The sequence below is a fragment of the Strongylocentrotus purpuratus genome, unplaced genomic scaffold (assembly GCF_000002235.5).
Source record: "Strongylocentrotus purpuratus isolate Spur 01 unplaced genomic scaffold, Spur_5.0 spur5_scaffold_21, whole genome shotgun sequence".
In the NCBI taxonomy this organism is placed as follows: Eukaryota; Metazoa; Echinodermata; class Echinoidea; order Camarodonta; family Strongylocentrotidae; genus Strongylocentrotus; species Strongylocentrotus purpuratus.
This window is the reverse complement of record NW_022145607.1, coordinates 890,001-912,120: the sequence shown is the minus strand read 5'-3', so window position 1 is coordinate 912,120 and position 22,120 is coordinate 890,001. Positions and strand designations below refer to the sequence as shown.

The window sequence follows — 22,120 nt, the reverse complement described above, 5'->3', positions numbered from 1 at the left end:
AACCATCAACATAATAGTATATTATCCTGATTAATCACCTTCATTGATACTGATTTGTTAATAAGCCTTTTTTTCCTTCCATTTTCCGTTTGGTTCTTATTTTGTTTTCATAATCTAGATATCGATATGAATATCAAATAATATCTTAACAACATTACGCATTTTAAAGGAATTATTGTAATCTCACAAAATATTTTAAAAAATGGGTTCAGTACGTTATCTCATAATAATTTAAGTTAGCGTTTTATCATATTGTTTTGAACAGTATACACTTGGAAATCCTATTGGGATTGGTGATATTAATAACGTTATTTTATTAAACAAGGTTTCATTGCAAATACATTCAAGACGGGTTGTACTGCAATAACAATTAATTACAACTCCTATTAACAGACTAAAGTCCTAATACTCATTAATTCTTGTTAATAATAGTTCATTTTGTTCGTGTACATTGCAGTGTTCAAATTAAAAGCGATGATCGGAGTTGTACCCATGCTAGAACCATAGAAGTTGCTTTAAACATGCTCCTGATTTAATAAAATGTATTCTATCAAGCTTCTGGGTGAATTTGGGTGACGAGAAGTTTGTACAGTATGCATTGCCTTATTAGTGCATGTTGGGGTTCAAAGCATCGTTCGTATACACATTATATATTTACAGTCATGTGTTCAAACCAAACGACGTCATCCTATTAAAGTCTCAGAGAATGAAATTTAAATCAAATAGAAACTCTGTCACTCAAAAAGATCAAACAAAGATGAAATGTATACGTTGCTACAATTCGAAGTTGAATATTTTCCTTACCACTTTACGATGGTTCATGATGAAAGTATGCCCTGATACTGTGTGTGCCTGCATCTCCTTGGTGATCTTCAGTGTCTTTATGGACGTAGTCGATAGATGATCCGCCACGGCTTTGGTCACTTCTTGGTCTTGGCTCTCATATGCTACATCTACGATGAAGTCATCATCAACACGGCCCTGTGTGCGACGAGATATGATATCCAAGCCGATAAAATCATCTATGGCCACTGCTTGGTCTTCGCTGTCATAATCATCTACGAAGAAGTCATCATAATCATCAATAATCTCTGTTTTCGACGGTATGAGACGAGATATGATATCCAAGCCGACCTCCTTCTGCTGAGCCGAAGTAAAGTACAATAGGTACCGGTATTCCACTGCTTCCTTTATGATATTCGCTATCAACCTGTAATACTCATTACGGTTTGACTGGTAAAGGGATGCAAGATACATTCCTGATAGATACTCCTGGAAGAGCTTATGGGGAAACTGCACTGATTGGACTACTGAATTTGGAGTGTTTCTCCTGTCTCGCCTCGGAAGAATTTTCTTCTCTCTGGTGAGTACACCAACTTTACAACCTACATCGATGGACTCTGGATAGCTCTGAAACTCTTCTTCTGCGAATACTAACCGTCTTTCGAGAAGCCCCTGGAAGGCAATGCGGCCGATGTGAATCAGGTGATGACGAATATCTGAACAATGCTCACTTAATTTGCCTCCAACAATACCTGAAGATGGAATGTGCTTTGATAGGTGATGATCAACTAAAAAGTCAATCATCTGATTGAAGAGCTGGGAAAATGTTTGCAGCTTGGACATTGCCTCTCGGCGCTCTCCATCAAACTCTTTCCACATGATACACAGCATGGCTGTGTATATGGGGTAGGGAGCCATGTTCTCTCTGATCACATCGTTGTTCGATATGAATCGGTTCAGATCTTCAGAGGAAGCTGCATCTGGATGAAAGAACTTGGTGATGTAAGAAGAGAGGTTTTCAGCAGAGAAACCTTCTACAGCAATGAAAGCAAACACCTTTCTGAGATCGGCATTCTTCCTAATCTCATCTGATCTCCATTGTCTCGATGTGATTAGTACTGTCCCTGACTTGAACAGATGATTGAGAGTGATCAGGGCGATTTGCTGATTGCTGTCAAGATCGACAGCAAACTCATCTAGGCCGTCCAAGACAAGAAAGACGTCATCCGGATTTGAGAGGATGTGCTTGTCTAGCTGTTTGGCTGTGACGGGATTGCTGTCAGAAAGATACGACTTCACTATCTCTCCAACAGTCTTGCCCTCTGTCTTGCGAAGGAGGATGACAAGAACCAGTTTGAAATCTTGGTAGGCTTTTCCGTGGATCCAATCCCAAGCGATCTTGGCGCAAAAAGTGGTCTTCCCTACACCACCTTCACCTTCTACCAACAACCGTTTGGGATAGGTTCCGTTGACTTTGGTCCTGAGGAGGTCATCGTAGAGAAGCGGTGTCTTGAGTTTTGTACCTTTGTCTTCTTCCATCAACGTTAGATTGGTGAAGATACGTTTGAATTCAAGTACAAGTTCACTGTTCAGTGGATCGGCTTGAATCTGGCATAGATGAATTGCCAAATAGTGTTTGACCTCTTCAGCAACCCGTTGGATTTCCTTCTCTGTCAGGGACGGTATGTGATCACCAACCTGACCTGTGATGAGAATGGTGAAGAACGTTGTCTTTAGCATGACTAGAAAAATATGACCAGTGTTTTAATATCACACAACAGCAGTACTACCATCAGCAGCAACAACATGGAAGAAATCAACTTGGAATTGCCCCCCCCCTTCCCCCCCTCGGTTCTCTCTCTCTCTCTCTCTCTTATATTGCAGTATCCAACAGTATCTACGAAACCCTATAAATAAACGTTAACTATTGCAATGAAACTCGTTATATAGTAGCCTTTAATCATGGCGGCTTTGCTGCTCTATCGATCCAATGATCGTCCTCAAAAAATAAAATAGTCATCTGATTGCACGGAAAGTCGACACTTGCGTGCAGCTTGCTGTAAGTCGCCTTTAGTAACTACCGAACCTTGTTGTTGTTGTTCAGCATTATATGGCAATCAGTCAAATTCGACTATTATCACTAACTAAATTGTATTTTCTTAATTCTAACTTTAATTCTGAAAATTGATTGACCTCTCTTTTTTTAAATTCTTTTCCTAATGTAGGTTGTTAATAATGATAATATGTTATCGTGGTTAATATTTATAATACAACATTTAAGCTTTCTAGTCAGAATATAAGCAGAATCGGCTTCAAATCGTAGACGATCGCACTATTTGTATGACGTCACTATGATTCTTAGCTGATGTAGCTATTCCTCCTCGAAGGGAACGTGAAATCCATTCAAACTTCAATTTCATTTATCATATTAAAAAAAAAATATATATATATATATATATATGACTATTAAAATCATCGTTCATTTAAAAATTTAAGTTTGAAAGTTCATGTCAAATGCTATATATTGCAAATTATTCCCAATAATCACATCGTATAGCACGCGGAGTGGTTTAGAGTACCAGTTGCTTTGATCTATAGCCTATCCACTATCGCATGTTCTCTCAACAGGTCAATCGTTAACCGGATTGTGTATCTGTCCTTTTGTGTAATTAATGATGATGTTACGTCCCCGCCCCTTTTGTGTCCATTCTTCTGTAATTTTAATCTGTATAACATGATATTAAGGTAGGTAGAGAGAGGGTAATAGAGAATTGGAGAATGTGTATATTGTTGGAAAAGACGCATGAAAGCATTTTTTGTTTGTTGTATTCTCAATAATAAGAAATAGAAATAATAAAGGAGAAATCATATGTGTTTGTTTTCGGGGAATTTTAGGCATTTTGTTAGGGGGGTAGGGGGTGTTATTGATGTAGGACCAAATATGGATATACCGGAACGGATATTGTTCCAACTAGATACATACATACATACGTACATAGCCTTTACATAAAAATGCTCAATGCACTTTACATTAATATAAATAAAACATAATAATTATTTTGCTCTACAAGCGCATACACTGTAAATACAATTCATGGTTATGATTAAACTTATTAGAGTCTGTCCATGCACTATGACTCTGAGACTCGATACGTATGTAAATATTACAGTTGGAATATCAGATGCTAGCGGTTCTTTCTTTGCTTTATGATATTAAAATCCACAAGTATGTCAATGTTACTATGGGTTTATTAAATGCTAGTGGTTCTGTGCAGGAAGTTCCTGAAGTTCCTGTTTTACTTATTGGAAATTCATTTTGTATTTCATATTAACTTTAGAGTCCAAACTGCGTGTCCTTGTATTTAGGCTGGGAATGGTTTAAGAGGCATGACACATGGTAATTTCAAAGCTTTATCAATCAATTATATTTTTCCAATTTGTTTTAAAAATTTGGGAAGCTTTTTGTGTACTGATATATATATTTGCAGATATAATCTTCTTTTTTCAAACTTGCTCTAAACATTAATTTGGTGAGAGTTTAAAGTGTTGTCTACAATTTCCACTCCAAATGCAATAGGGTTTTTTATTTTATAAAGGGCTGGGTTTCTCACTACCATGTTAAATGATTATTATTTAAAAATATTCTTCATATTCTAAAATCGATGTGTTCGTGCAAATAATCCACTTAAAACATTGGAGAGGGCTCTTCTTACTGTATATGTAATTATTTTTGTTTTTAAAGTAATTTACAACAATTGTAAGAAGTTATTTTATTGCAATCCTTCGTCGATTAATTTATGTTAACATAAATATTGATTTTTAACCATAATGGATGTATATAACTGACATAATCCTTTTTGTTTTTGTTGTTCTGTTTTTTTTAATTTTATTGTTAATTCATTTTTTTAATGTTTGTACTGTATATGCAGCTGCGATTGATGTTTTGAACAATCGTAAGAAGTTGGAGTTCTTGTTTTTGTATATGTGTTCCATCGATAATATTTCCGGTAAAATCAAATGATCTGTAGCATGATACAGTACGCAAAATAAGGGGGAATTAGAAATGTTGAAGAAGAATTTTGTTTAATTGTTTACATTGGAGAGTAAAGTTGGGTTTGTAAGTGTTCATGATGTTCCGAAGGGACATCCAGTTTGATACACATGTAACTGTCTGTTTCCAGTATTGAAGCATGTACTGTGTTTGATAGTAAATCAAACGTTTTTGCTGTTTCATGGTAATATGTATTCAGAATACATATACAGCTGTATTTCTATTTCAGCATGTGTATAGTGTACTGAACAAACAGGAAAGAACACAGGAGTGGTCACGCCATTAAATTACGTTATGATCTACTGTACACCATCTAATAAAGTCACCATGGAACTACAAATTCTCCTTAAGTCGCCTGGTGTTTCCATCCTTATTGGCCCAGCTCCTGGTACAAAAAATGAACCAATCAGAAACAACATCCTGACGATCGCATGGTGAAGGGCCAATGATCGCGGCTCCTTGTATTTCATTGGTCATAGGTAACGAGTTGTACTGCCTTATTCGGTAAATTTTTATGAATATTGATTACGACTTCCGGTGCGATCAGATGGCTTATTCCGCGCGTTTCGAGGATCGATCATGGGATCGACGTGCCAGAGCAGCAAAGCCATCTTGACTGAAGGATACTTCTTAGTTTGCTGCGCTGCTTCAATGGATTACGTAATAGTTATTATAATTTTATCTCATACTGCTTGAACTTTTTTTTTTTTTTTTAAATAAGTCTAGGCCCTTCTTTTTCATAGAACTTTGTGAAAAGTTACATATAAGTTTTCATATTTGTTGTGGGGTGTGCTCAATTTTGTTGGATACTGCATATATAGGCGTAAACGTGTTTTTGGTGGGGATGGTCGTGTGTGTACGCATGCATGTGAGTAATACTGTACCTTTCTGTACGCTATCAGCAAGCTGTACCAGCTTAATTCGTTGTAACGTGACCACCAACGCCTCCCTCGCCTCGCTATCACGTACTCTCTTCCGCCATTCGTAAAGCATCTTATAGATAGCATACAGAGTGTTGCCCATCTGATCTTTCTCAAACCGACTTAGTTCAGCCTCAGTGAATTCCAAAGCTAGTCCGACCTTCCTGAAATCTGATGGATCCATACTGTCAGCAAGGAGATATAGTTCGAGGTCGGTCAGGTTCCCAGGTCTAAATCATTAGACAAAAGAAAGGGGGGGGAAATAATATACAGCTTAAATATTTTTGTGAGGTTTTATAATCAAAGGACTTTCCTTTGATTATCATCTCGAGTGAATACCCTTGTTTGCATTGCATTAAAATATTTTCCAACATTTGCTAGAAATGCAAGCACTCCAAAAACATTGCAAAATAAGGACCTGTTAACATAACGGAAATACGCGAAACTTCTACTGTCACCATTTGCTTTCATTGATCAATTGGTATATTCCAATTAATATTTTTTACCAACATACTCGTTGGCTCGTATTCTGCCAAAATTTAGATCTCGTGGTGGATTAAGGCTTCAGTTTATAATCGGATTTAGAATGGAAATTAGTCTGAAGTTTAATGAAGTTTATCTTTAAATGTGATCTCCTACCAAGGGTCGGGCGTACCTCAATGAACAAAATAAGGACCAAAGTCGCTCTTTCATTGTGCTTACTTATCATTTGGGCCAGGGTTTTGTTCTACATCACCGGATCTCAATAGAAGTATGTTGGTCATGTCTGGACAGTCATTCCCTTTAGTTTCATCTGCTTCACCACTGGTTGTCCCTGATCCGAGGACCGGATAGATCCGGGAATCATGATACTCCTTTACTTCCTAAGGATGAAGAGAAAATTACGATGAAAACTATCTACATGTCATACTGAGATAACATAATGTGCCACAATGTATTTCTTGAGGGGATCTTTATATCAATGGTTTCTAGTTTATTCTTAAATTCATAATACAACAATAATTAGCGCAGGCAGACGATAGAAAGGTGTACATGTAGCCATTGGACAAGGTGGGCGGACAATTCATGATATTCTGTTACTTATGGACAAAAGACGATTTTCAAAAGAATAATCAGACATTATTTGAAGAAAAAAAGGAGAATCACGGGAGTATAAGAATTCTGTGCAAGTGTTAAGGGAAATTTAACCACTATTTACGGATGTCACAAACGTCATACCTTCACTTTGCACAGCAAATTTAAATAAGCTGTCCTTTATAATACATCTTATTTAGATCCAATTTTCCTAGTTACATTCTGGTTTAAACCCCGTTTACAAAAATAATTGTTTTATACAGTTTTTATTCCGATTTATTGTTCGCATGTTTGTCTCACTGTTTTGATTTTCTTTCTTTGATGTTTTTATGTGAGTAGTGAGGTTCTAGGTAATGCATATTAATCATACCATGATAGATGATGTTCTTGGGTCGGTATTATTCGTGGTATCTAGCCTGTGTTTAGGTGATAGGTCCGATGATTGGTCCTCTTTCCCCGACGGTACAGAGTCTGAAGTTTCCTCCTTGTCTTCTACACAGGGTTGGGGAACTGGAATTGTCACGTCAGTGGTACAAGGGACAGGGTTGGTCTCTTTTTCAATTGAAGAACCACTGTTTTGAGCACATGAAGACTCAGAGTGAGAGACATCGTTATGGCCGGGGTTGTTTACATCGCATGGGAATCCACTCTCCCTGACAGTATCACACTTTGGGCCGTCAGATTGTGAGAGAGTCGGTGAGCTTGCGTTACCGTTGCCATTGTTGACGTCACGTGAAGACCCTGTTTGAGCAGAAGATGCAGACTGACGGGCCTTGTAACTTGGAGATCTATTCGCATCGGGAGAAGAGCCAGTGCGAGATGAGATGTTACACTCAGGGTTGTTGTTTTCTTTGGGTGGCTCAGCATTCTTGGCTTTTTTCATTAAGTTGTGAAGTTTCCTCCAAAAGTAGTGGTAGTCGTATTCTTTCCTCCGACGTCGCATGAACGTGCCAATCCTGACACGCCATTCACCAAGAGACACAGGCATGGTGGCATCAGGGTACTATGTTATTCAAGAGAGAGAAAGATTAATGCAGAGTTAGTACATGAGACGGGCAACATGACTTTGTATAAGAAATAGTGTCAAATCTTTGTACGGATTTATCTTAACATGCCATGTATGGAATATGTATTCATTTAAGATTATATAATATCTCATCTTTTGAAGTCAATTGTATGCATGGTGCTTTAATGTAAATTTGCACAACTCTTTATATTCTGTATTCCCCTCCAGACAACTACCACCGGGAAAACGGCCCTTTGTAGAGGTGCAGTAACAAAAGATTTATTTGGTGGGGGGGGGGGGGTTACGGGTTTATGGTTGTCGTAGATGTTTCTTGTGCGGGATATAAGTCCGGAGTAGCCATCCAAAATTGTTCTGGAGCTATGGCAGACGCTGAATATTTTCAAATGCATTATGTCAGACAAAGACAAAGTAAGACAGAGTTACAAAGGAGCATCTGGATAGTTGTGCGCGTGTTGTGTGTATGTGTGTGGGCGTGTCTGTGCATGCAACACAAATAAAAATTGTTGCCGTTGATTATTCCGATACAAATGGGAAACGGAAAATACATTTTCTCTTTCATGGGCAAGCAAACAAATCAGAGTCATTGTCGTTTTAAAAGCCATGACCACAACGGAAAGTACAGCTATCTGCGTCTAGCGCGCTGGTCCATGTGTGGTGGTCTTAAAGAGCAGTACGTGTGGCGCCGTACACAGATATACGCGCAGCCGTATCACACAGCTGCTCGGGGTTGTGTAGTGTCACCTTAACGGTTCAGGGGGTAAGGGGAATGTATGGTTTTGAGGAGGGTGCAATTAAGGCACTCGCGATGGAATGCCATCGTAATGCCATGATTACTATTATAAGTAATACAAATAATAATGGTCACAACAGCATGGACCTCTGATGTATTGCTAGCTGTGCACATATTATACAGGCGGACCATGCAAGGATCAATACAGTTAGGATATAACTGTCTGTGTGACTTCCAATAAGCATGTGTGCGTTATAAATAATACATTGCTGACTGCAAATAGTAATCAAGGTATCTTAAGTAACATCACAATCATTCCGTATAGGTAGGTTTAAACGGACTTTTATAATCTATAATCTATTTCCAGTTATTCGATTCAATTTCAATTCAATTTTATTTTATTCAGTTAAAAAAGACTACATTACATTATAACAATCAGCTATATATCATAATATACACAAAGAACATATTAGACAAGGACATAAAATAAACTGAATAGGTTGCAACCTGAAAGGAAACATAATCCTTATATAAAGGTTGAACCTTTTTTATAATAACAAATATAAAACATATTCGTTACTAAACATTATACAATACAAAAATCAAGACAACAAACATACAGACAAATAAAATATGTCTAGAATTCAACCAAAAGAAATATATTATACCTACGTATAAATACATTTACACTAGCATAATTATGTATGTAATGAGGTAGAGTGTTCCACATAAACGGTCCTTCGGAAAAATTATTGTGTTTTGGTTTAGTACTGTACGAGTCAATAGAAAATGAAAATTTTGAGCATTATAACTGAATATTACAGTTTAGTATAAACAATTTGGAAATGAAATCAGAAAGAAGATTGTAAAGACATTAAAAAAAACACCTGCTTGTAATAAATATACATCCCTATAATGCAACATGTTTAATAAGTAGAATATTTTATTGGTATGGGCAAGAAAAGAAGAATGATTAATAATTCTTATTGCACGATTTTGTAATTTAAACAATCTATCGTGATGAATTAAAGCAGCATTGCCCCCAGACAATAATAGCATAAAGTAAGGGTACAAAATTGCATAGTATATCATTTTGAGAATACTTTTAGGGAGAGAATTCAATCTGAACATGATACCAATACTTTTAGACAATTTGTTGCGGATGTCAACAATATGATTTGACCAAGAGAGGTCATCATCAATAATAAAACCGAAAACATTTGCTGAAGAAACTCTCTAAATATTTACATTACCAAGTTTGATTATTATTGAATCTTTAGTTTCTTCTTTGCTATACATAGATTGACCTCATTATCTTTTTAACATTTTAAATCGAATCATCTACTGTAATCTACTGAGCATCTTTGATAGCGAAAACATATATTTCAATTCCGAAATAAAGAAAATTATAATTTACACTTAGAATTATTTGTAAAAGAGTCATCGCTATTTTTAATATTATCATGAGAATTTTAACGTGGAAGCTTACTGTTTGCTTAACTATCTGCTATTTCAAAAAAAAAACATGGTGAAACGGGGCCTTCAATCTTTCCCCTCATCAGCAGTGTTGACCTTGTTAACTGAATGTATCCCAGCTACCAAGGTTCACGTGTATCTTGTTCAAATTTCAGTCAAAGTAACAGATAATAACTTACTTGAAAGGTTAGTTCTTGAACGTATGATGAAGAAACACAATGAGGTTGAAGTACTTGTATTGCGCACGATCAGAAACAGGAGGGATGGTGTTCATATACTGGCAAATCCGCTATTGGCACTATGTGTCGAAACACGCAATGCATATTCGCCCCAGAAATTATTCTCAATACAGATACCGTTTGCAGAAATATGTTATTATCCATAATCCGAGTCCCATGTATAACCCAAGATACAATGACTTTGATATTGAAAAGCACAGCGGTGCATAAATCTACTTAGTAGTAGTACAGAAATGTACGTGGTGTAGTGTATGTGCGTGTGTGTGTGTGTGTGTGTGTGTATGTATTTCCTCTTGGCGCACCCAAAAACGAAACTTTTCGCATGAAATGCTTTGCAAAGTCATCGTCATAGCCATGCAGCATATATTTCAATACATATTTATTGCTTAATCAGTTGGAAAAAACCATTGTGATGCAAATCATATATTTGGCCCGATCTAGCTATCTGGGAGAGTACTGTAGATTGGGGAGTTTAACAGCGACAGAGAAAGAGAGCAATATAGACAGAGAGAGAGAGAGGGAGAGGGGGAGTGAGAAAAAGCACCCCCAAAAAAGGGAGGGGGGCAACGCAGGGATTTGGGAATCTGATCCCAGCTATTGGTAATTTGCCGTTCCAACTATTATGAATGAAGAATAAATACAAGTAAATACCAATGTTCTTTGGTCCTATCATCGATTTCGACTGTCAACTTCAACTGTGTTGAGGTCTGTACCATAATGTATAGTCTGCTAGCACAGACTCTCATTTGACACTCTGCCGCAATCCTAAAGTCTTAAGCAGAGCCTAGATGTGTCGGTCTCTGGCTGTATAACACAGCAGCTTAAATACAGTACATATTGTAGTCTCATTTTACAGTCACTGTACGTACAACAACAAGGGTTTGTGCCTGTGAACTGGGAAACTTACGGAATAATATTATTTAGACTTTCCCAGAATCATACAGGTTTACAGGCACATGTTTGGCAAGGGGGCTTACACCCTTTGCCTGAATATCAAATGTTCCAGGTTATGAAATATTGCGGTCGAGCCGAAAAAACATCTTAATGTGATAAGACTTTTATTTAATCATTTGTGATAGGATACAGACTTGCAAACTCGCGCATCGATCTCGCTGCCTGAATATAAGCTGATATACTATTGATAGGAATATTTCAAATTGTAAGGTGGGGAGGGGAGAGCTGTAACCACCACACCCTGCCCCCGACCCATCGTAAAGCTTTTAGTATAAGCTTTTCACGTTATGGTTTTCTCATATGGTTCTCTTTGATTTGCTGATGGATAAAGATCTATACTGACTAGCAGATTAAAAGTACATTATTGTTTAATGGAGATGTGAATTCGGTGTAAACAGCTACCAAATCTTACTTACTCCAACCGATTTAGACGGACTGTTAAATAATAAGTGCAACCTAATCATTGCTGCCGAACAACTTTTGCCAATATTTGCCTTAATCAAAATAGCGAAACTTTGCTGACCGTACCTTTTGCAGTTCATCAACAATCACGTCAGATCAAAGTTAGGAATCCATAAACATATATATTGATATGGAGCTACTCCTATTGAAGAGTCGGTCACTGTGAGTGATGTTATTTGGCTCAACTTCTCGATTCTTTCATTGGAAAGGGGGCGTCTTCGTTTTAAATTCTAATACGCAGTAGATGTATAGATGAATATGAAGAATATATATATATATGTATATATATATATTTATATCATGACATTCGATCAGATCGTATAGAGTAGGAATATCGCTATATCATAACTGATGTCAACTCTTTTCTTGCTATCAAATCTCCTTTTCTTTGTATTCTTCTTCAACAACTTAAAATGAGGAATATTATGTACGCCTCCTAAGCTTAAACTGGTACACTTTATTTCTTCTAGGCGACAATATTCTTATCATTAGTTTTGTTCTAGTCTTGAACGCCTCATGAATTGCGAAGCATCTCGGTCTGCTATTCATATTAAAAAAATGATATTCTGACATCGTTTTATAATTCAAATATCTAAATGTAAAATCTCGCACCTAAAGGTTCCATAGCTCTGCCATCCACACATCTTTCCGCTGTTGTGATACCCTCCCATTGATCTGAAGACTGATGTTGTGTCTTTTTCTCTTTAGTACCTGGCTCTCAAAACTTCAAGTCCAATGTATTAATGTAAGTTAAATCCAAAGACCCGATACTAATTGGCAATGCAGGAGAATGACATGTATTTATGTTTTTCATATCTTGCAATTCATGATTCTTACGATATATTATTTGGATACTTGCGAATGAATTTCCCGAGATGTTATTCTTAATTGTTACTGAATAAAAATACTGAATAGTTTAAAACATGTGTTTTAACGTTTGTAATGTTTAAGTTTTGTCATTTTGATAATGTGCTGACATTTGACACAAATTTTATTACATCGTATTTTTTCTAAAATTAATATAAAGGTGTATTTTTATAAGCTATCAAATGAAAATATCCGGGGGGTACCCATCTCAAGAACAAAACTAATTCACCGGTCATGTAATGAAATACTCACAATTATACTTTACAAAGACTTCTATTATATAATCTACACAAATTTTAAAGTATATTGCATCTCTTATTTCCTGGTATCATTTTCAATCTTTGTTATTCCTAATTCATTTAAATCATTGCAGTTTTCCTAAAATCATTTTTTTTTTTATGTCTTGGCCCTTCTTCTCGCCGATAGTATCGATTTCATGAGATACTATCTAGTAAGCTCTTCGTGAAACGGTTTAGGAAGATCAGAGACATCTCCGTAGTTGGCGGATAAAGTTATGACTGTCTTGTCGTTGGTTTCGAGGAACGGGCCCTTGATCCCAGTTATTGGTAATTTGCCTTCCCAATTATTATGAATGAAGAATAAATACAAGTAAATGCCAACAAATTTTGGTCCTATCATGGACCTCGACTGTCAACTTCAACTGTGTTGAGGTCTGTACCATAATGTATAGTCTGCAAGCACAGACTCTAATTTGACACTCTGCCGCAATCCTAAAGCCTTAAATAGAGCCTAGATGTCTCGGTCTCTGGCTGTATAACACAGCAGCTTAAATACAGTACATATTGTAGTCTCATTTTACAGTCACTGTACGTACAACAACAAGGGTTTGTGCCTGTGAACTGGGAAACTTACGGAATAATATTATTTAGACTTTCCCAGAATCATACAGCTTTACAGGCACATGTTTTGCAAGGGGGCTTACACCCTTTGCCTGAATATCAAATGTTCCAGGTTATGAAATATTGCGGTCGAGCCGAAAAAAACATCTTAATGTGATAAGACTTTTATTTAATCATTTGTGATAGGATACAGACTTGCAAACTCGCGCATCGATCTCGCTGCCTGAATATAAGCTGATATACTATTGATAGGAATATTTCAAATTGTAAGGTGGGGAGGGGAGAGCTGTAACCACCACACCCTGCCCCCGACCCATCGTAAAGCTTTTAGTATAAGCTTTTCACGTTATGGTTTTCTCATATGGTTCTCTTTGATTTGCTGATGGATAAAGATCTATACTGACTAGCAGATTAAAAGTACATTATTGTTTAATGGAGATGTGAATTCGGTGTAAACAGCTACCAAATCTTACTTACTCCAACCGATTTAGACGGACTGTTAAATAATAAGTGCAACCTAATCATTGCTGCCGAACAACTTTTGCCAATATTTGCCTTAATCAAAAAAGCGAAACTTTGCTGACCGTACCTTTTGCAGTTCATCAACAATCACGTTAATCACCTATTAACTGATATCATGCCTGCATATATTAAAAAATGACTTAAAGACTTGCCCAAGGTTTACAAGGCATAACAACCTATATATCACATGGAAGATTTCGTCCGTATATAGATGGCAATGAACTTTAAAGTGAAATTGATAGGGGTTCTGCTGTTCATTTCTAATGAACTAAAATACATTAGATGGCCTAAATTGGTTTATTGTTGCAGTATTCATCTCTCTCTCTCTCTCTCTCTCTCTCTCTCTCTCTCTCTCTCTTCCCCTCTCTTTTTAGCTCTATATTACGCTTCCTCTCTTTCTCTCTCTCTCTCTCTCTTTCTCTCTCTCCCTCTCTCTTTGTATGGGATATTGCGTATACATTATGACGGGAAATTAGCCTCAAGTGAGCTGGGGAACAGAAAAAAGAAAGAGAAAACGGGGAACTCGGGGGAAACCGAGAAAATGCGGACAAAGAATATCGAAGTTAGGAATCCATAAACATATATATTGATATGGAGCTACTCCTATTGAAGAGTCGGTCACTGTGAGTGATGTTATTTGGCTCAACTTCTCGATTCTTTCATTGGAAAGGGGGCGTCTTCGTTTTAAATTCTAATACGCAGTAGATGTATAGATGAATATGAAGAATATATATATATATAGATCGTATAGAGTAGGAATATCGCTATATCATAACTGATGTCAACTCTTTTCTTGCTATCAAATCTCCTTTTCTTTGTATTCTTCTTCAACAACTTAAAATGAGGAATATTATGTACGCCTCCTAAGCTTAAACTGGTACACTTTATTTCTTCTAGGCGACAATATTCTTATCATTAGTTTCGTTCTAGTCTTGAACGCCTCATGAATTGCGAAGCATCTCGGTCTGCTATTCATATTAAAAAAATGATATTCTGACATCGTTTTATAATTCAAATATCTAAATGTAAAATCTCGCACCTAAAGGTTCCATAGCTCTGCCATCCACACATCTTTCCGCTGTTGTGATACCCTCCCATTGATCTGAAGACTGATGTTGTGTCTTTTTCTCTTTAGTACCTGGCTCTCAAAACTTCAAGTCCAATGTATTAATGTAAGTTAAATCCAAAGACCCGATACTAATTGGCAATGCAGGAGAATGACATGTATTTATGTTTTTCATATCTTGCAATTCATGATTCTTACGATATATTATTTGGATACTTGCGAATGAATTTCCCGAGATGTTATTCTTAATTGTTACTGAATAAAAATACTGAATAGTTTAAAACATGTGTTTTAACGTTTGTAATGTTTAAGTTTTGTCATTTTGATAATGTGCTGACATTTGACACAAATTTTATTACATCGTATTTTTTCTAAAATTAATATAAAGGTGTATTTTTATAAGCTATCAAATGAAAATATCCGGGGGGTACCCATCTCAAGAACAAAACTAATTCACCGGTCATGTAATGAAATACTCACAATTATACTTTACAAAGACTTCTATTATATAATCTACACAAATTTTAAAGTATATTGCATCTCTTATTTCCTGGTATCATTTTCAATCTTTGTTATTCCTAATTCATTTAAATCATTGCAGTTTTCCTAAAATCAATTTTTTTTTTATGTCTTGGCCCTTCTTCTCGCCGATAGTATCGATTTCATGAGATACTATCTAGTAAGCTCTTCGTGAAACGGTTTAGGAAGATCAGAGACATCTCCGTAGTTGGCGGATAAAGTTATGACTGTCTTGTCGTTGGTTTCGAGGAACGGGCCCTTGATCCCAGTTATTGGTAATTTGCCTTCCCAATTATTATGAATGAAGAATAAATACAAGTAAATGCCAACAAATTTTGGTCCTATCATGGACCTCGACTGTCAACTTCAACTGTGTTGAGGTCTGTACCATAATGTATAGTCTGCAAGCACAGACTCTAATTTGACACTCTGCCGCAATCCTAAAGTCTTAAGCAGAGCCTAGATGTGTCGGTCTCTGGCTGTATAACACAGCAGCTTAAATACAGTACATATTGTAGTCTCATTTTACAGTCACTGTACGTACAACAACAAGGGTTTGTGCCTGTGAACTGGGAAACTTACGGAATAATATTATTTAGACTTTCCCAGAATCATACAGCTTTACAGGCACATGTTTGGCAAGGGGGCTTACACCCTTTGCCTGAATATCAAATGTTCCAGGTTATGAAATATTGCGGTCGAGCCGAAAAAAACATCTTAATGTGATAAGACTTTTATTTAATCATTTGTGATAGGATACAGACTTGCAAACTCGCGCATCGATCTCGCTGTCTCAATATAAGCTGATATACTATTGATAGGAATATTTCAAATTGTAAGGTGGGGAGGGGAGAGCTGCAACCACCCCACCCTGCCCCCGACCCATCGTAAAGCTTTTAGTATAAGCTTTTCACGTTATGGTTTTCTCATATGGTTCTCTTTGATTTTCTGATGGATAAAGATCTATACTGACTAGCAGATTAAAAGTACATTATTGTTTAATGGAGATGTGAATTCGGTGTAAACAGCTACCAAATCTTACTTACTCCAACCGATTTAGACGGACTGTTAAATAATAAGTGCAACCTAATCATTGCTGCCGAACAACTTTTGCCAATATTTGCCTTAATCAAAATAGCGAAACTTTGCTGACCGTACCTTTTGCAGTTCACGTTAATCATCTATTCACTGATACCATGCATGCATATATTAAAACATGATTTAAAGACTTGTCCAAGATTTACAGGCATAACAACATATATATCACATGGAAGATTTCGTCCATATATAGATGGCAATGAACTTTAAAGTGAAATAATTGATAGGGGTTCTGCTGTTCATTTCCAATGAACTGAAATACATTAGATGGCCTAAATTGGTTTATTGTTACAGTATTCGTCTCTCTCTCTCTCTCTCTCTCTGTGTCTCTTCCCCTCACTTTTTAGCTCTCTATTACGCTTCCTCTCTTTCTCTCTCTCTCTCTCTCTCTTTCTGTCTCTACCTCTCTCTCTGTATGGGATAATGCGTATACATTATGACGGGAAATTAGCCTGAAGTGAGCTGGGGAACAGAAAAAAGAAAGAGAAAACGGGGAACTCGGGGGGAAACCGAGAAAATGCGGACAAAGAATATCGAAGTTAGGAATCCATAAACATATATATTGATATGGAGCTACTCCTATTGAAGAGTCGGTCACTGTGAGTGATGTTATTTGGCTCAACTTCTCGATTCTTTTATTGGAAAGGAGGCGTCTTCGTTTTAAATTCTAATACGCAGTAGATGTATAGATGAATATGAAGAATATATATATATATATATATATATATATATATATTTATATCATGACATTCGATCAGATCGTATAGAGTAGGAATATCGCTATATCATAACTGATGTCAACTCTTTTCTTGCTATCAAATCTCTTTTTCTTTGTATTCTTCTTCAACAACTTAAAATGAGGAATATTATGTACGCCTCCTAAGCTTAAACTGGTACACTTTATTTCTTCTAGGCGACAATATTCTTATCATTAGTTTTGTTCTAGTCTTGAACGCCTCATGAATTGCGAAGCATCTCTGTCTGCTATTCATATTAAAAAAATGATATTCTGACATCGTTTTATAATTCAAATATCTAAATGTAAAATCTCGCACCTAAAGGTTCCATAGCTCTGCCATCCACACATCTTTCCGCTGTTGTGATACCCTCCCATTGATCTGAAGACTGATGTTGTGTCTTTTTCTCTTTAGTACCTGGCTCTCAAAACTTCAAGTCCAATGTATTAATGTAAGTTAAATCCAAAGACCCGATACTAATTGGCAATGCAGGAGAATGACATGTATTTATGTTTTTCATATTTTGCAATTCATGATTCTTACGATATATTATTTGGATACTTGCGAATGAATTCCCCTTGATGTTATTCTTAATTGTTACTGGATAAAAACAAACCCATTATTATTATATAAATATATATTTGTGTTTTTCCAAGTCAGCTCCATATTATCAGCCTCTCCCAAATGTTTAAAATTCGAATGCATTGTTAATGACCATACAATGAGATTTCCTTTTAATCCAAGTCAGTCCCATAAAATGTGGCCACCTCAATATTTGTACACACTTGCACAGCGCCCTCTTCATATCCATGTTTAAGTTCAATGTCCTGCTTGAGACACAACATGTACATGTATTTAAACTCGCCCATCGATCTCGCTGCCTGAATATAAGCTGATATAATGTTGATAGGCATATTTCAAATTTTAAGTTGGGAAGGGGAGAGCTGCAACCACCACATCCCACCCCGCCACATCGTAAAGCTTTTAGTATAAGATGTAATGGGTTTCTCATATGGTTCTTTTTATTCTACTGATGGATAAAGAGCTACACTGATTAGCAGATCAAAAGTATAATATTGTTTAAAAGAGATAAGAATTCAAAGTAAACTGCAGTGGCGGATCCAGGGGGGGGGGGGTCCGGGGGCCCGCCCCCCCCCCCCTTGAGAAAAAAAATCATGTAAAAACACGTGATTTTTACCTTTTTGGGGGGTTGGGCCCCCCCCCCCCCCCCCCCCCCCTGGCGCTCAAGGGGGGGGGGTGCAATTTTTTTTTTCTCAAAAATATATATTATTGATCAGATCGTATGAATATCTCTATATCATGAATGATTTCAACTGTTTTCTTGCTAAATTTCTTTTTGTGTGTATTCTTCTTCCCCAACTAAAAATAAGGAATATTATGCACGCCTTCCAAACTTAAACTGGTACACTTTATTTTGTATGTTTAATGAAAAGAATGGTATGGGCAAGAAAAGAAGAATGATTAATAATTCTTATTGCACGTTTTTGTAATTTAAACAATCTACCTTGATGAATTAAAACAGCATTGCCCCCAGACAATAAGAGCATAAAGTAAGGGTACACAATTGCATAGTATATCATTTTGAGAATACGTTTAGGGAGAGATTTCAATCTGAACATGACACCAATATTTTTAGACAATTTGTTACGGATGTCACCAATATGATTAGACCAAGAGAGGTCATCATCAATAATAACACCTAAGAACTTTGGTGAAGGAACTCTCTGAATATTTACAATACCAAGTTTGATTGTTATTGAATCTTTATTTAGTTTCTTCTTTTTTATACATAGATTGACCTCATTATTTTTTTATCATTTTATATCTGTGTCATTCTTCTTCCACAACTTAAAATAAGGAATATTATTTCTTCTATTGGCGACACTATCTTTACATGAGTTTTGTTCTAGTCTTGAACGCCTCATGAATTGCGAAGCATCTCGGTCTGCTATCCATATTAAACAATGATATTCTGACATCGTTTAATTAAAATATCTAAAAGGCTCCATAGCTCTGCCATCCACACATCTTTCCGTTGTTGTGATACTCTCCCATTGATCTAAAGACTGATGTTGTGTCTTTGTCTCTTAGGACCTTGCTCTTAAAACTTCAAGTCCAAGGGATTAATGTAAGTTAAATCCAAAGACCCGATACTAATTGGCAATGCAGGAGAATGACATGTATTTATGTTTTTCATATTTTGCAATTCATGATTCTTACGATATATTATTTGGATACTTGCGAATGAATTCCCCTTGATGTTATTCTTAATTGTTACTGGATAAAAACAAACCCATTATTATTATATAAATATATATTTTTGTTTTTCCAAGTCAGCTCCATATTATCAGCCTCTCCCAAATGTTTAAAATTCGAATGCATTGTTAATGACCATACAATGAGATTTCCTTTTAATCCAAGTCAGTCCCATAAAATGTGGCCACCTCAATATTTGTACACACTTGCACAGCGCCCTCTTCATATCCATGTTTAAGTTCAATGTCCTGCTTGAGACACAACATGTACATGTATTCAAACTCGCCCATCGATCTCGCTGCCTGAATATAAGCTGATATAATGTTGATAGGCATATTTCAAATTTTAAGTTGGGAAGGGGAGAGCTGCAACCACCACATCCCACCCCGCCACATCGTAAAGCTTTTAGTATAAGATGTAATGGGTTTCTCATATGGTTCTTTTTATTCTACTGATGGATAAAGAGCTACACTGATTAGCAGATCAAAAGTATAATATTGTTTAAAAGAGATAAGAATTCAAAGTAAACTGCAGTGGCGGATCCAGGAGGGGGGGGGGGGTCCGGGGGCCCGACCCCCCCCCCCCCTTGAGAAAAAAATCATGTAAAAACACGTGATTTTACCTTTTTGGGGGTTGGCCCCCCCCCCCCCCCTAGTTCTAGATTAAACGATGACAGGATAAAAACATATGTATAATAATACAATATTTAAAAATTGTACATACATGTAAAATATCAAATTAAACATAATTATATCTTTTTGAAAATAATACTATTTTATAGTTAATAACCTATTCATTGATATCGGGCGTGCATACATTAAAAAATGACTTGAAGACTTGCCCGAGGTTTACAAGACATACATGTAACAACTCTTACATTACATGATAATTTTCGTCTATATAGATGGCAATGAACTTTGAAGTGGAATAATTGATAGGGGTTCTTCCATCCATGCCATGAACTGTAATACAATAATGTCCTAAACTGGTTTACTGTTGCAGTATTCCTCTCTCTCTCTCTCTCTCTCTCTCTCTTTCTCTTCCCCTCTCTCTCTCTCTGTACCTCTCTTTTCTCTTCCCCTCTATCTCTCTCTCTCTCTGTATCGGATGATGAAAAGGAGGAGAAAACTGGGAACTCGGGGTAAAAACGAGAAAATGCGAAAAAAGAATATAGAAGTTGCGAATCCATAAATATATCTATTGATAATGAGCTAATCCTATTGATGAGTCGATCACGGTTTAGTGATGTTATTTTGGCACAACTTCTCAATTCTTTTGTAACAAATTGAACTCTTCCTTTTTTATTTTATTTTTATTGGAAAGAAGGCGTTTTCGTTATAAATTCTAGTAGGCAGTAGATGTGTAGATGAATATGAAAAAATAATATATCAAAATATATATTATTGATCAGATCGTATGAATATCTCTATATCATGAATGATTTCAACTGTTTTCTTGCTAAATTTCTTTTTGTGTGTATTCTTCTTCCCCAACTAAAAATAAGGAATATTATGCACGCCTTCCAAACTTAAACTGGTACACTTTATTTTTTATGTTTAATGAATAGAATGGTATGGGCAAGAAAAGAAGAATGATTAATAATTCTTATTGCACGTTTTTGTAATTTAAACAATCTACCTTGATGAATTAAAACAGCATTGCCCCCAGACAATAAGAGCATAAAGTAAGGGTACACAATTGCATAGTATATCATTTTGAGAATACGTTTAGGGAGAGATTTCAATCTGAACATGACACCAATATTTTTAGACAATTTGTTACAGATGTCACCAATATGATTAGACCAAGAGAGGTCATCATCAATAATAACACCTAAGAACTTTGGTGAAGGAACTCTCTGAATATTTACAATACCAAGTTTGATTGTTATTGAATCTTTATTTAGTTTCTTCTTTTTTATACATAGATTGACCTCATTATCTTTTTATCATTTTATATCGAATCATCTACTGTAATCTACTGAGCATCTTTGATAGCCAAAAAATATGTTTCAAATCCGAAATAATGAAAATTACAATTTACACTTAGAATTATTTGTAAAAGAGTCATCGCTATGTTGAATATTCTCATGAGAAGTTAACGTGGAAGCTTACTGTTTGCTTAATTATCTGCTATGTCAAAAAAAAAACATGGTGAAACGGGGCCTCCAATCTTTCCCCTCATCAGCAGTGTTGACCGTGTGAACTGAATGTATCCCAGCTCCCAAGATTCACGTGTATCTTCTTCAAATTTCAGTCAAAGTAACAGATAACAACTCACTTGAAAGGTTAGTTCTTGAACGTGTGATGAAGAAACAAAATGAGGTTGAAATACTTATATTGCACACGATCAGAAACAGGAGGGGAAGTGTTCTTATACTGGCAAATCCGCTATTGGCACTATGTGTCGAAACACGCAATGCATATTCGCCCCAGAAATTATTCTCAATACAGATACC

The 22,120-nt window shown here is 36.2% G+C and overlaps 1 protein-coding gene across 1 annotated transcript in view; it reads right to left on the bottom strand.

Moving 5' to 3' along the window:
* Window positions 1-1,022: 1,022 nt before the first annotated feature.
* Window positions 1,023-22,120, bottom strand: part of LOC105447055 — a 27,492-nt gene continuing 6,394 nt past the window's right edge. Inside the window, exons 3-7 of the mRNA XM_030995045.1 lie at window positions 7,199-7,831; window positions 6,457-6,617; window positions 5,719-5,984; window positions 1,113-2,486; window positions 1,023-1,045 (exon numbers count right to left, since the gene is read on the bottom strand). Of these exons, the coding sequence (XP_030850905.1) occupies window positions 1,023-1,045; window positions 1,113-2,486; window positions 5,719-5,984; window positions 6,457-6,617; window positions 7,199-7,831 (2,457 nt within the window). The remainder of the gene's footprint in view (window positions 1,046-1,112; window positions 2,487-5,718; window positions 5,985-6,456; window positions 6,618-7,198; window positions 7,832-22,120) is intronic.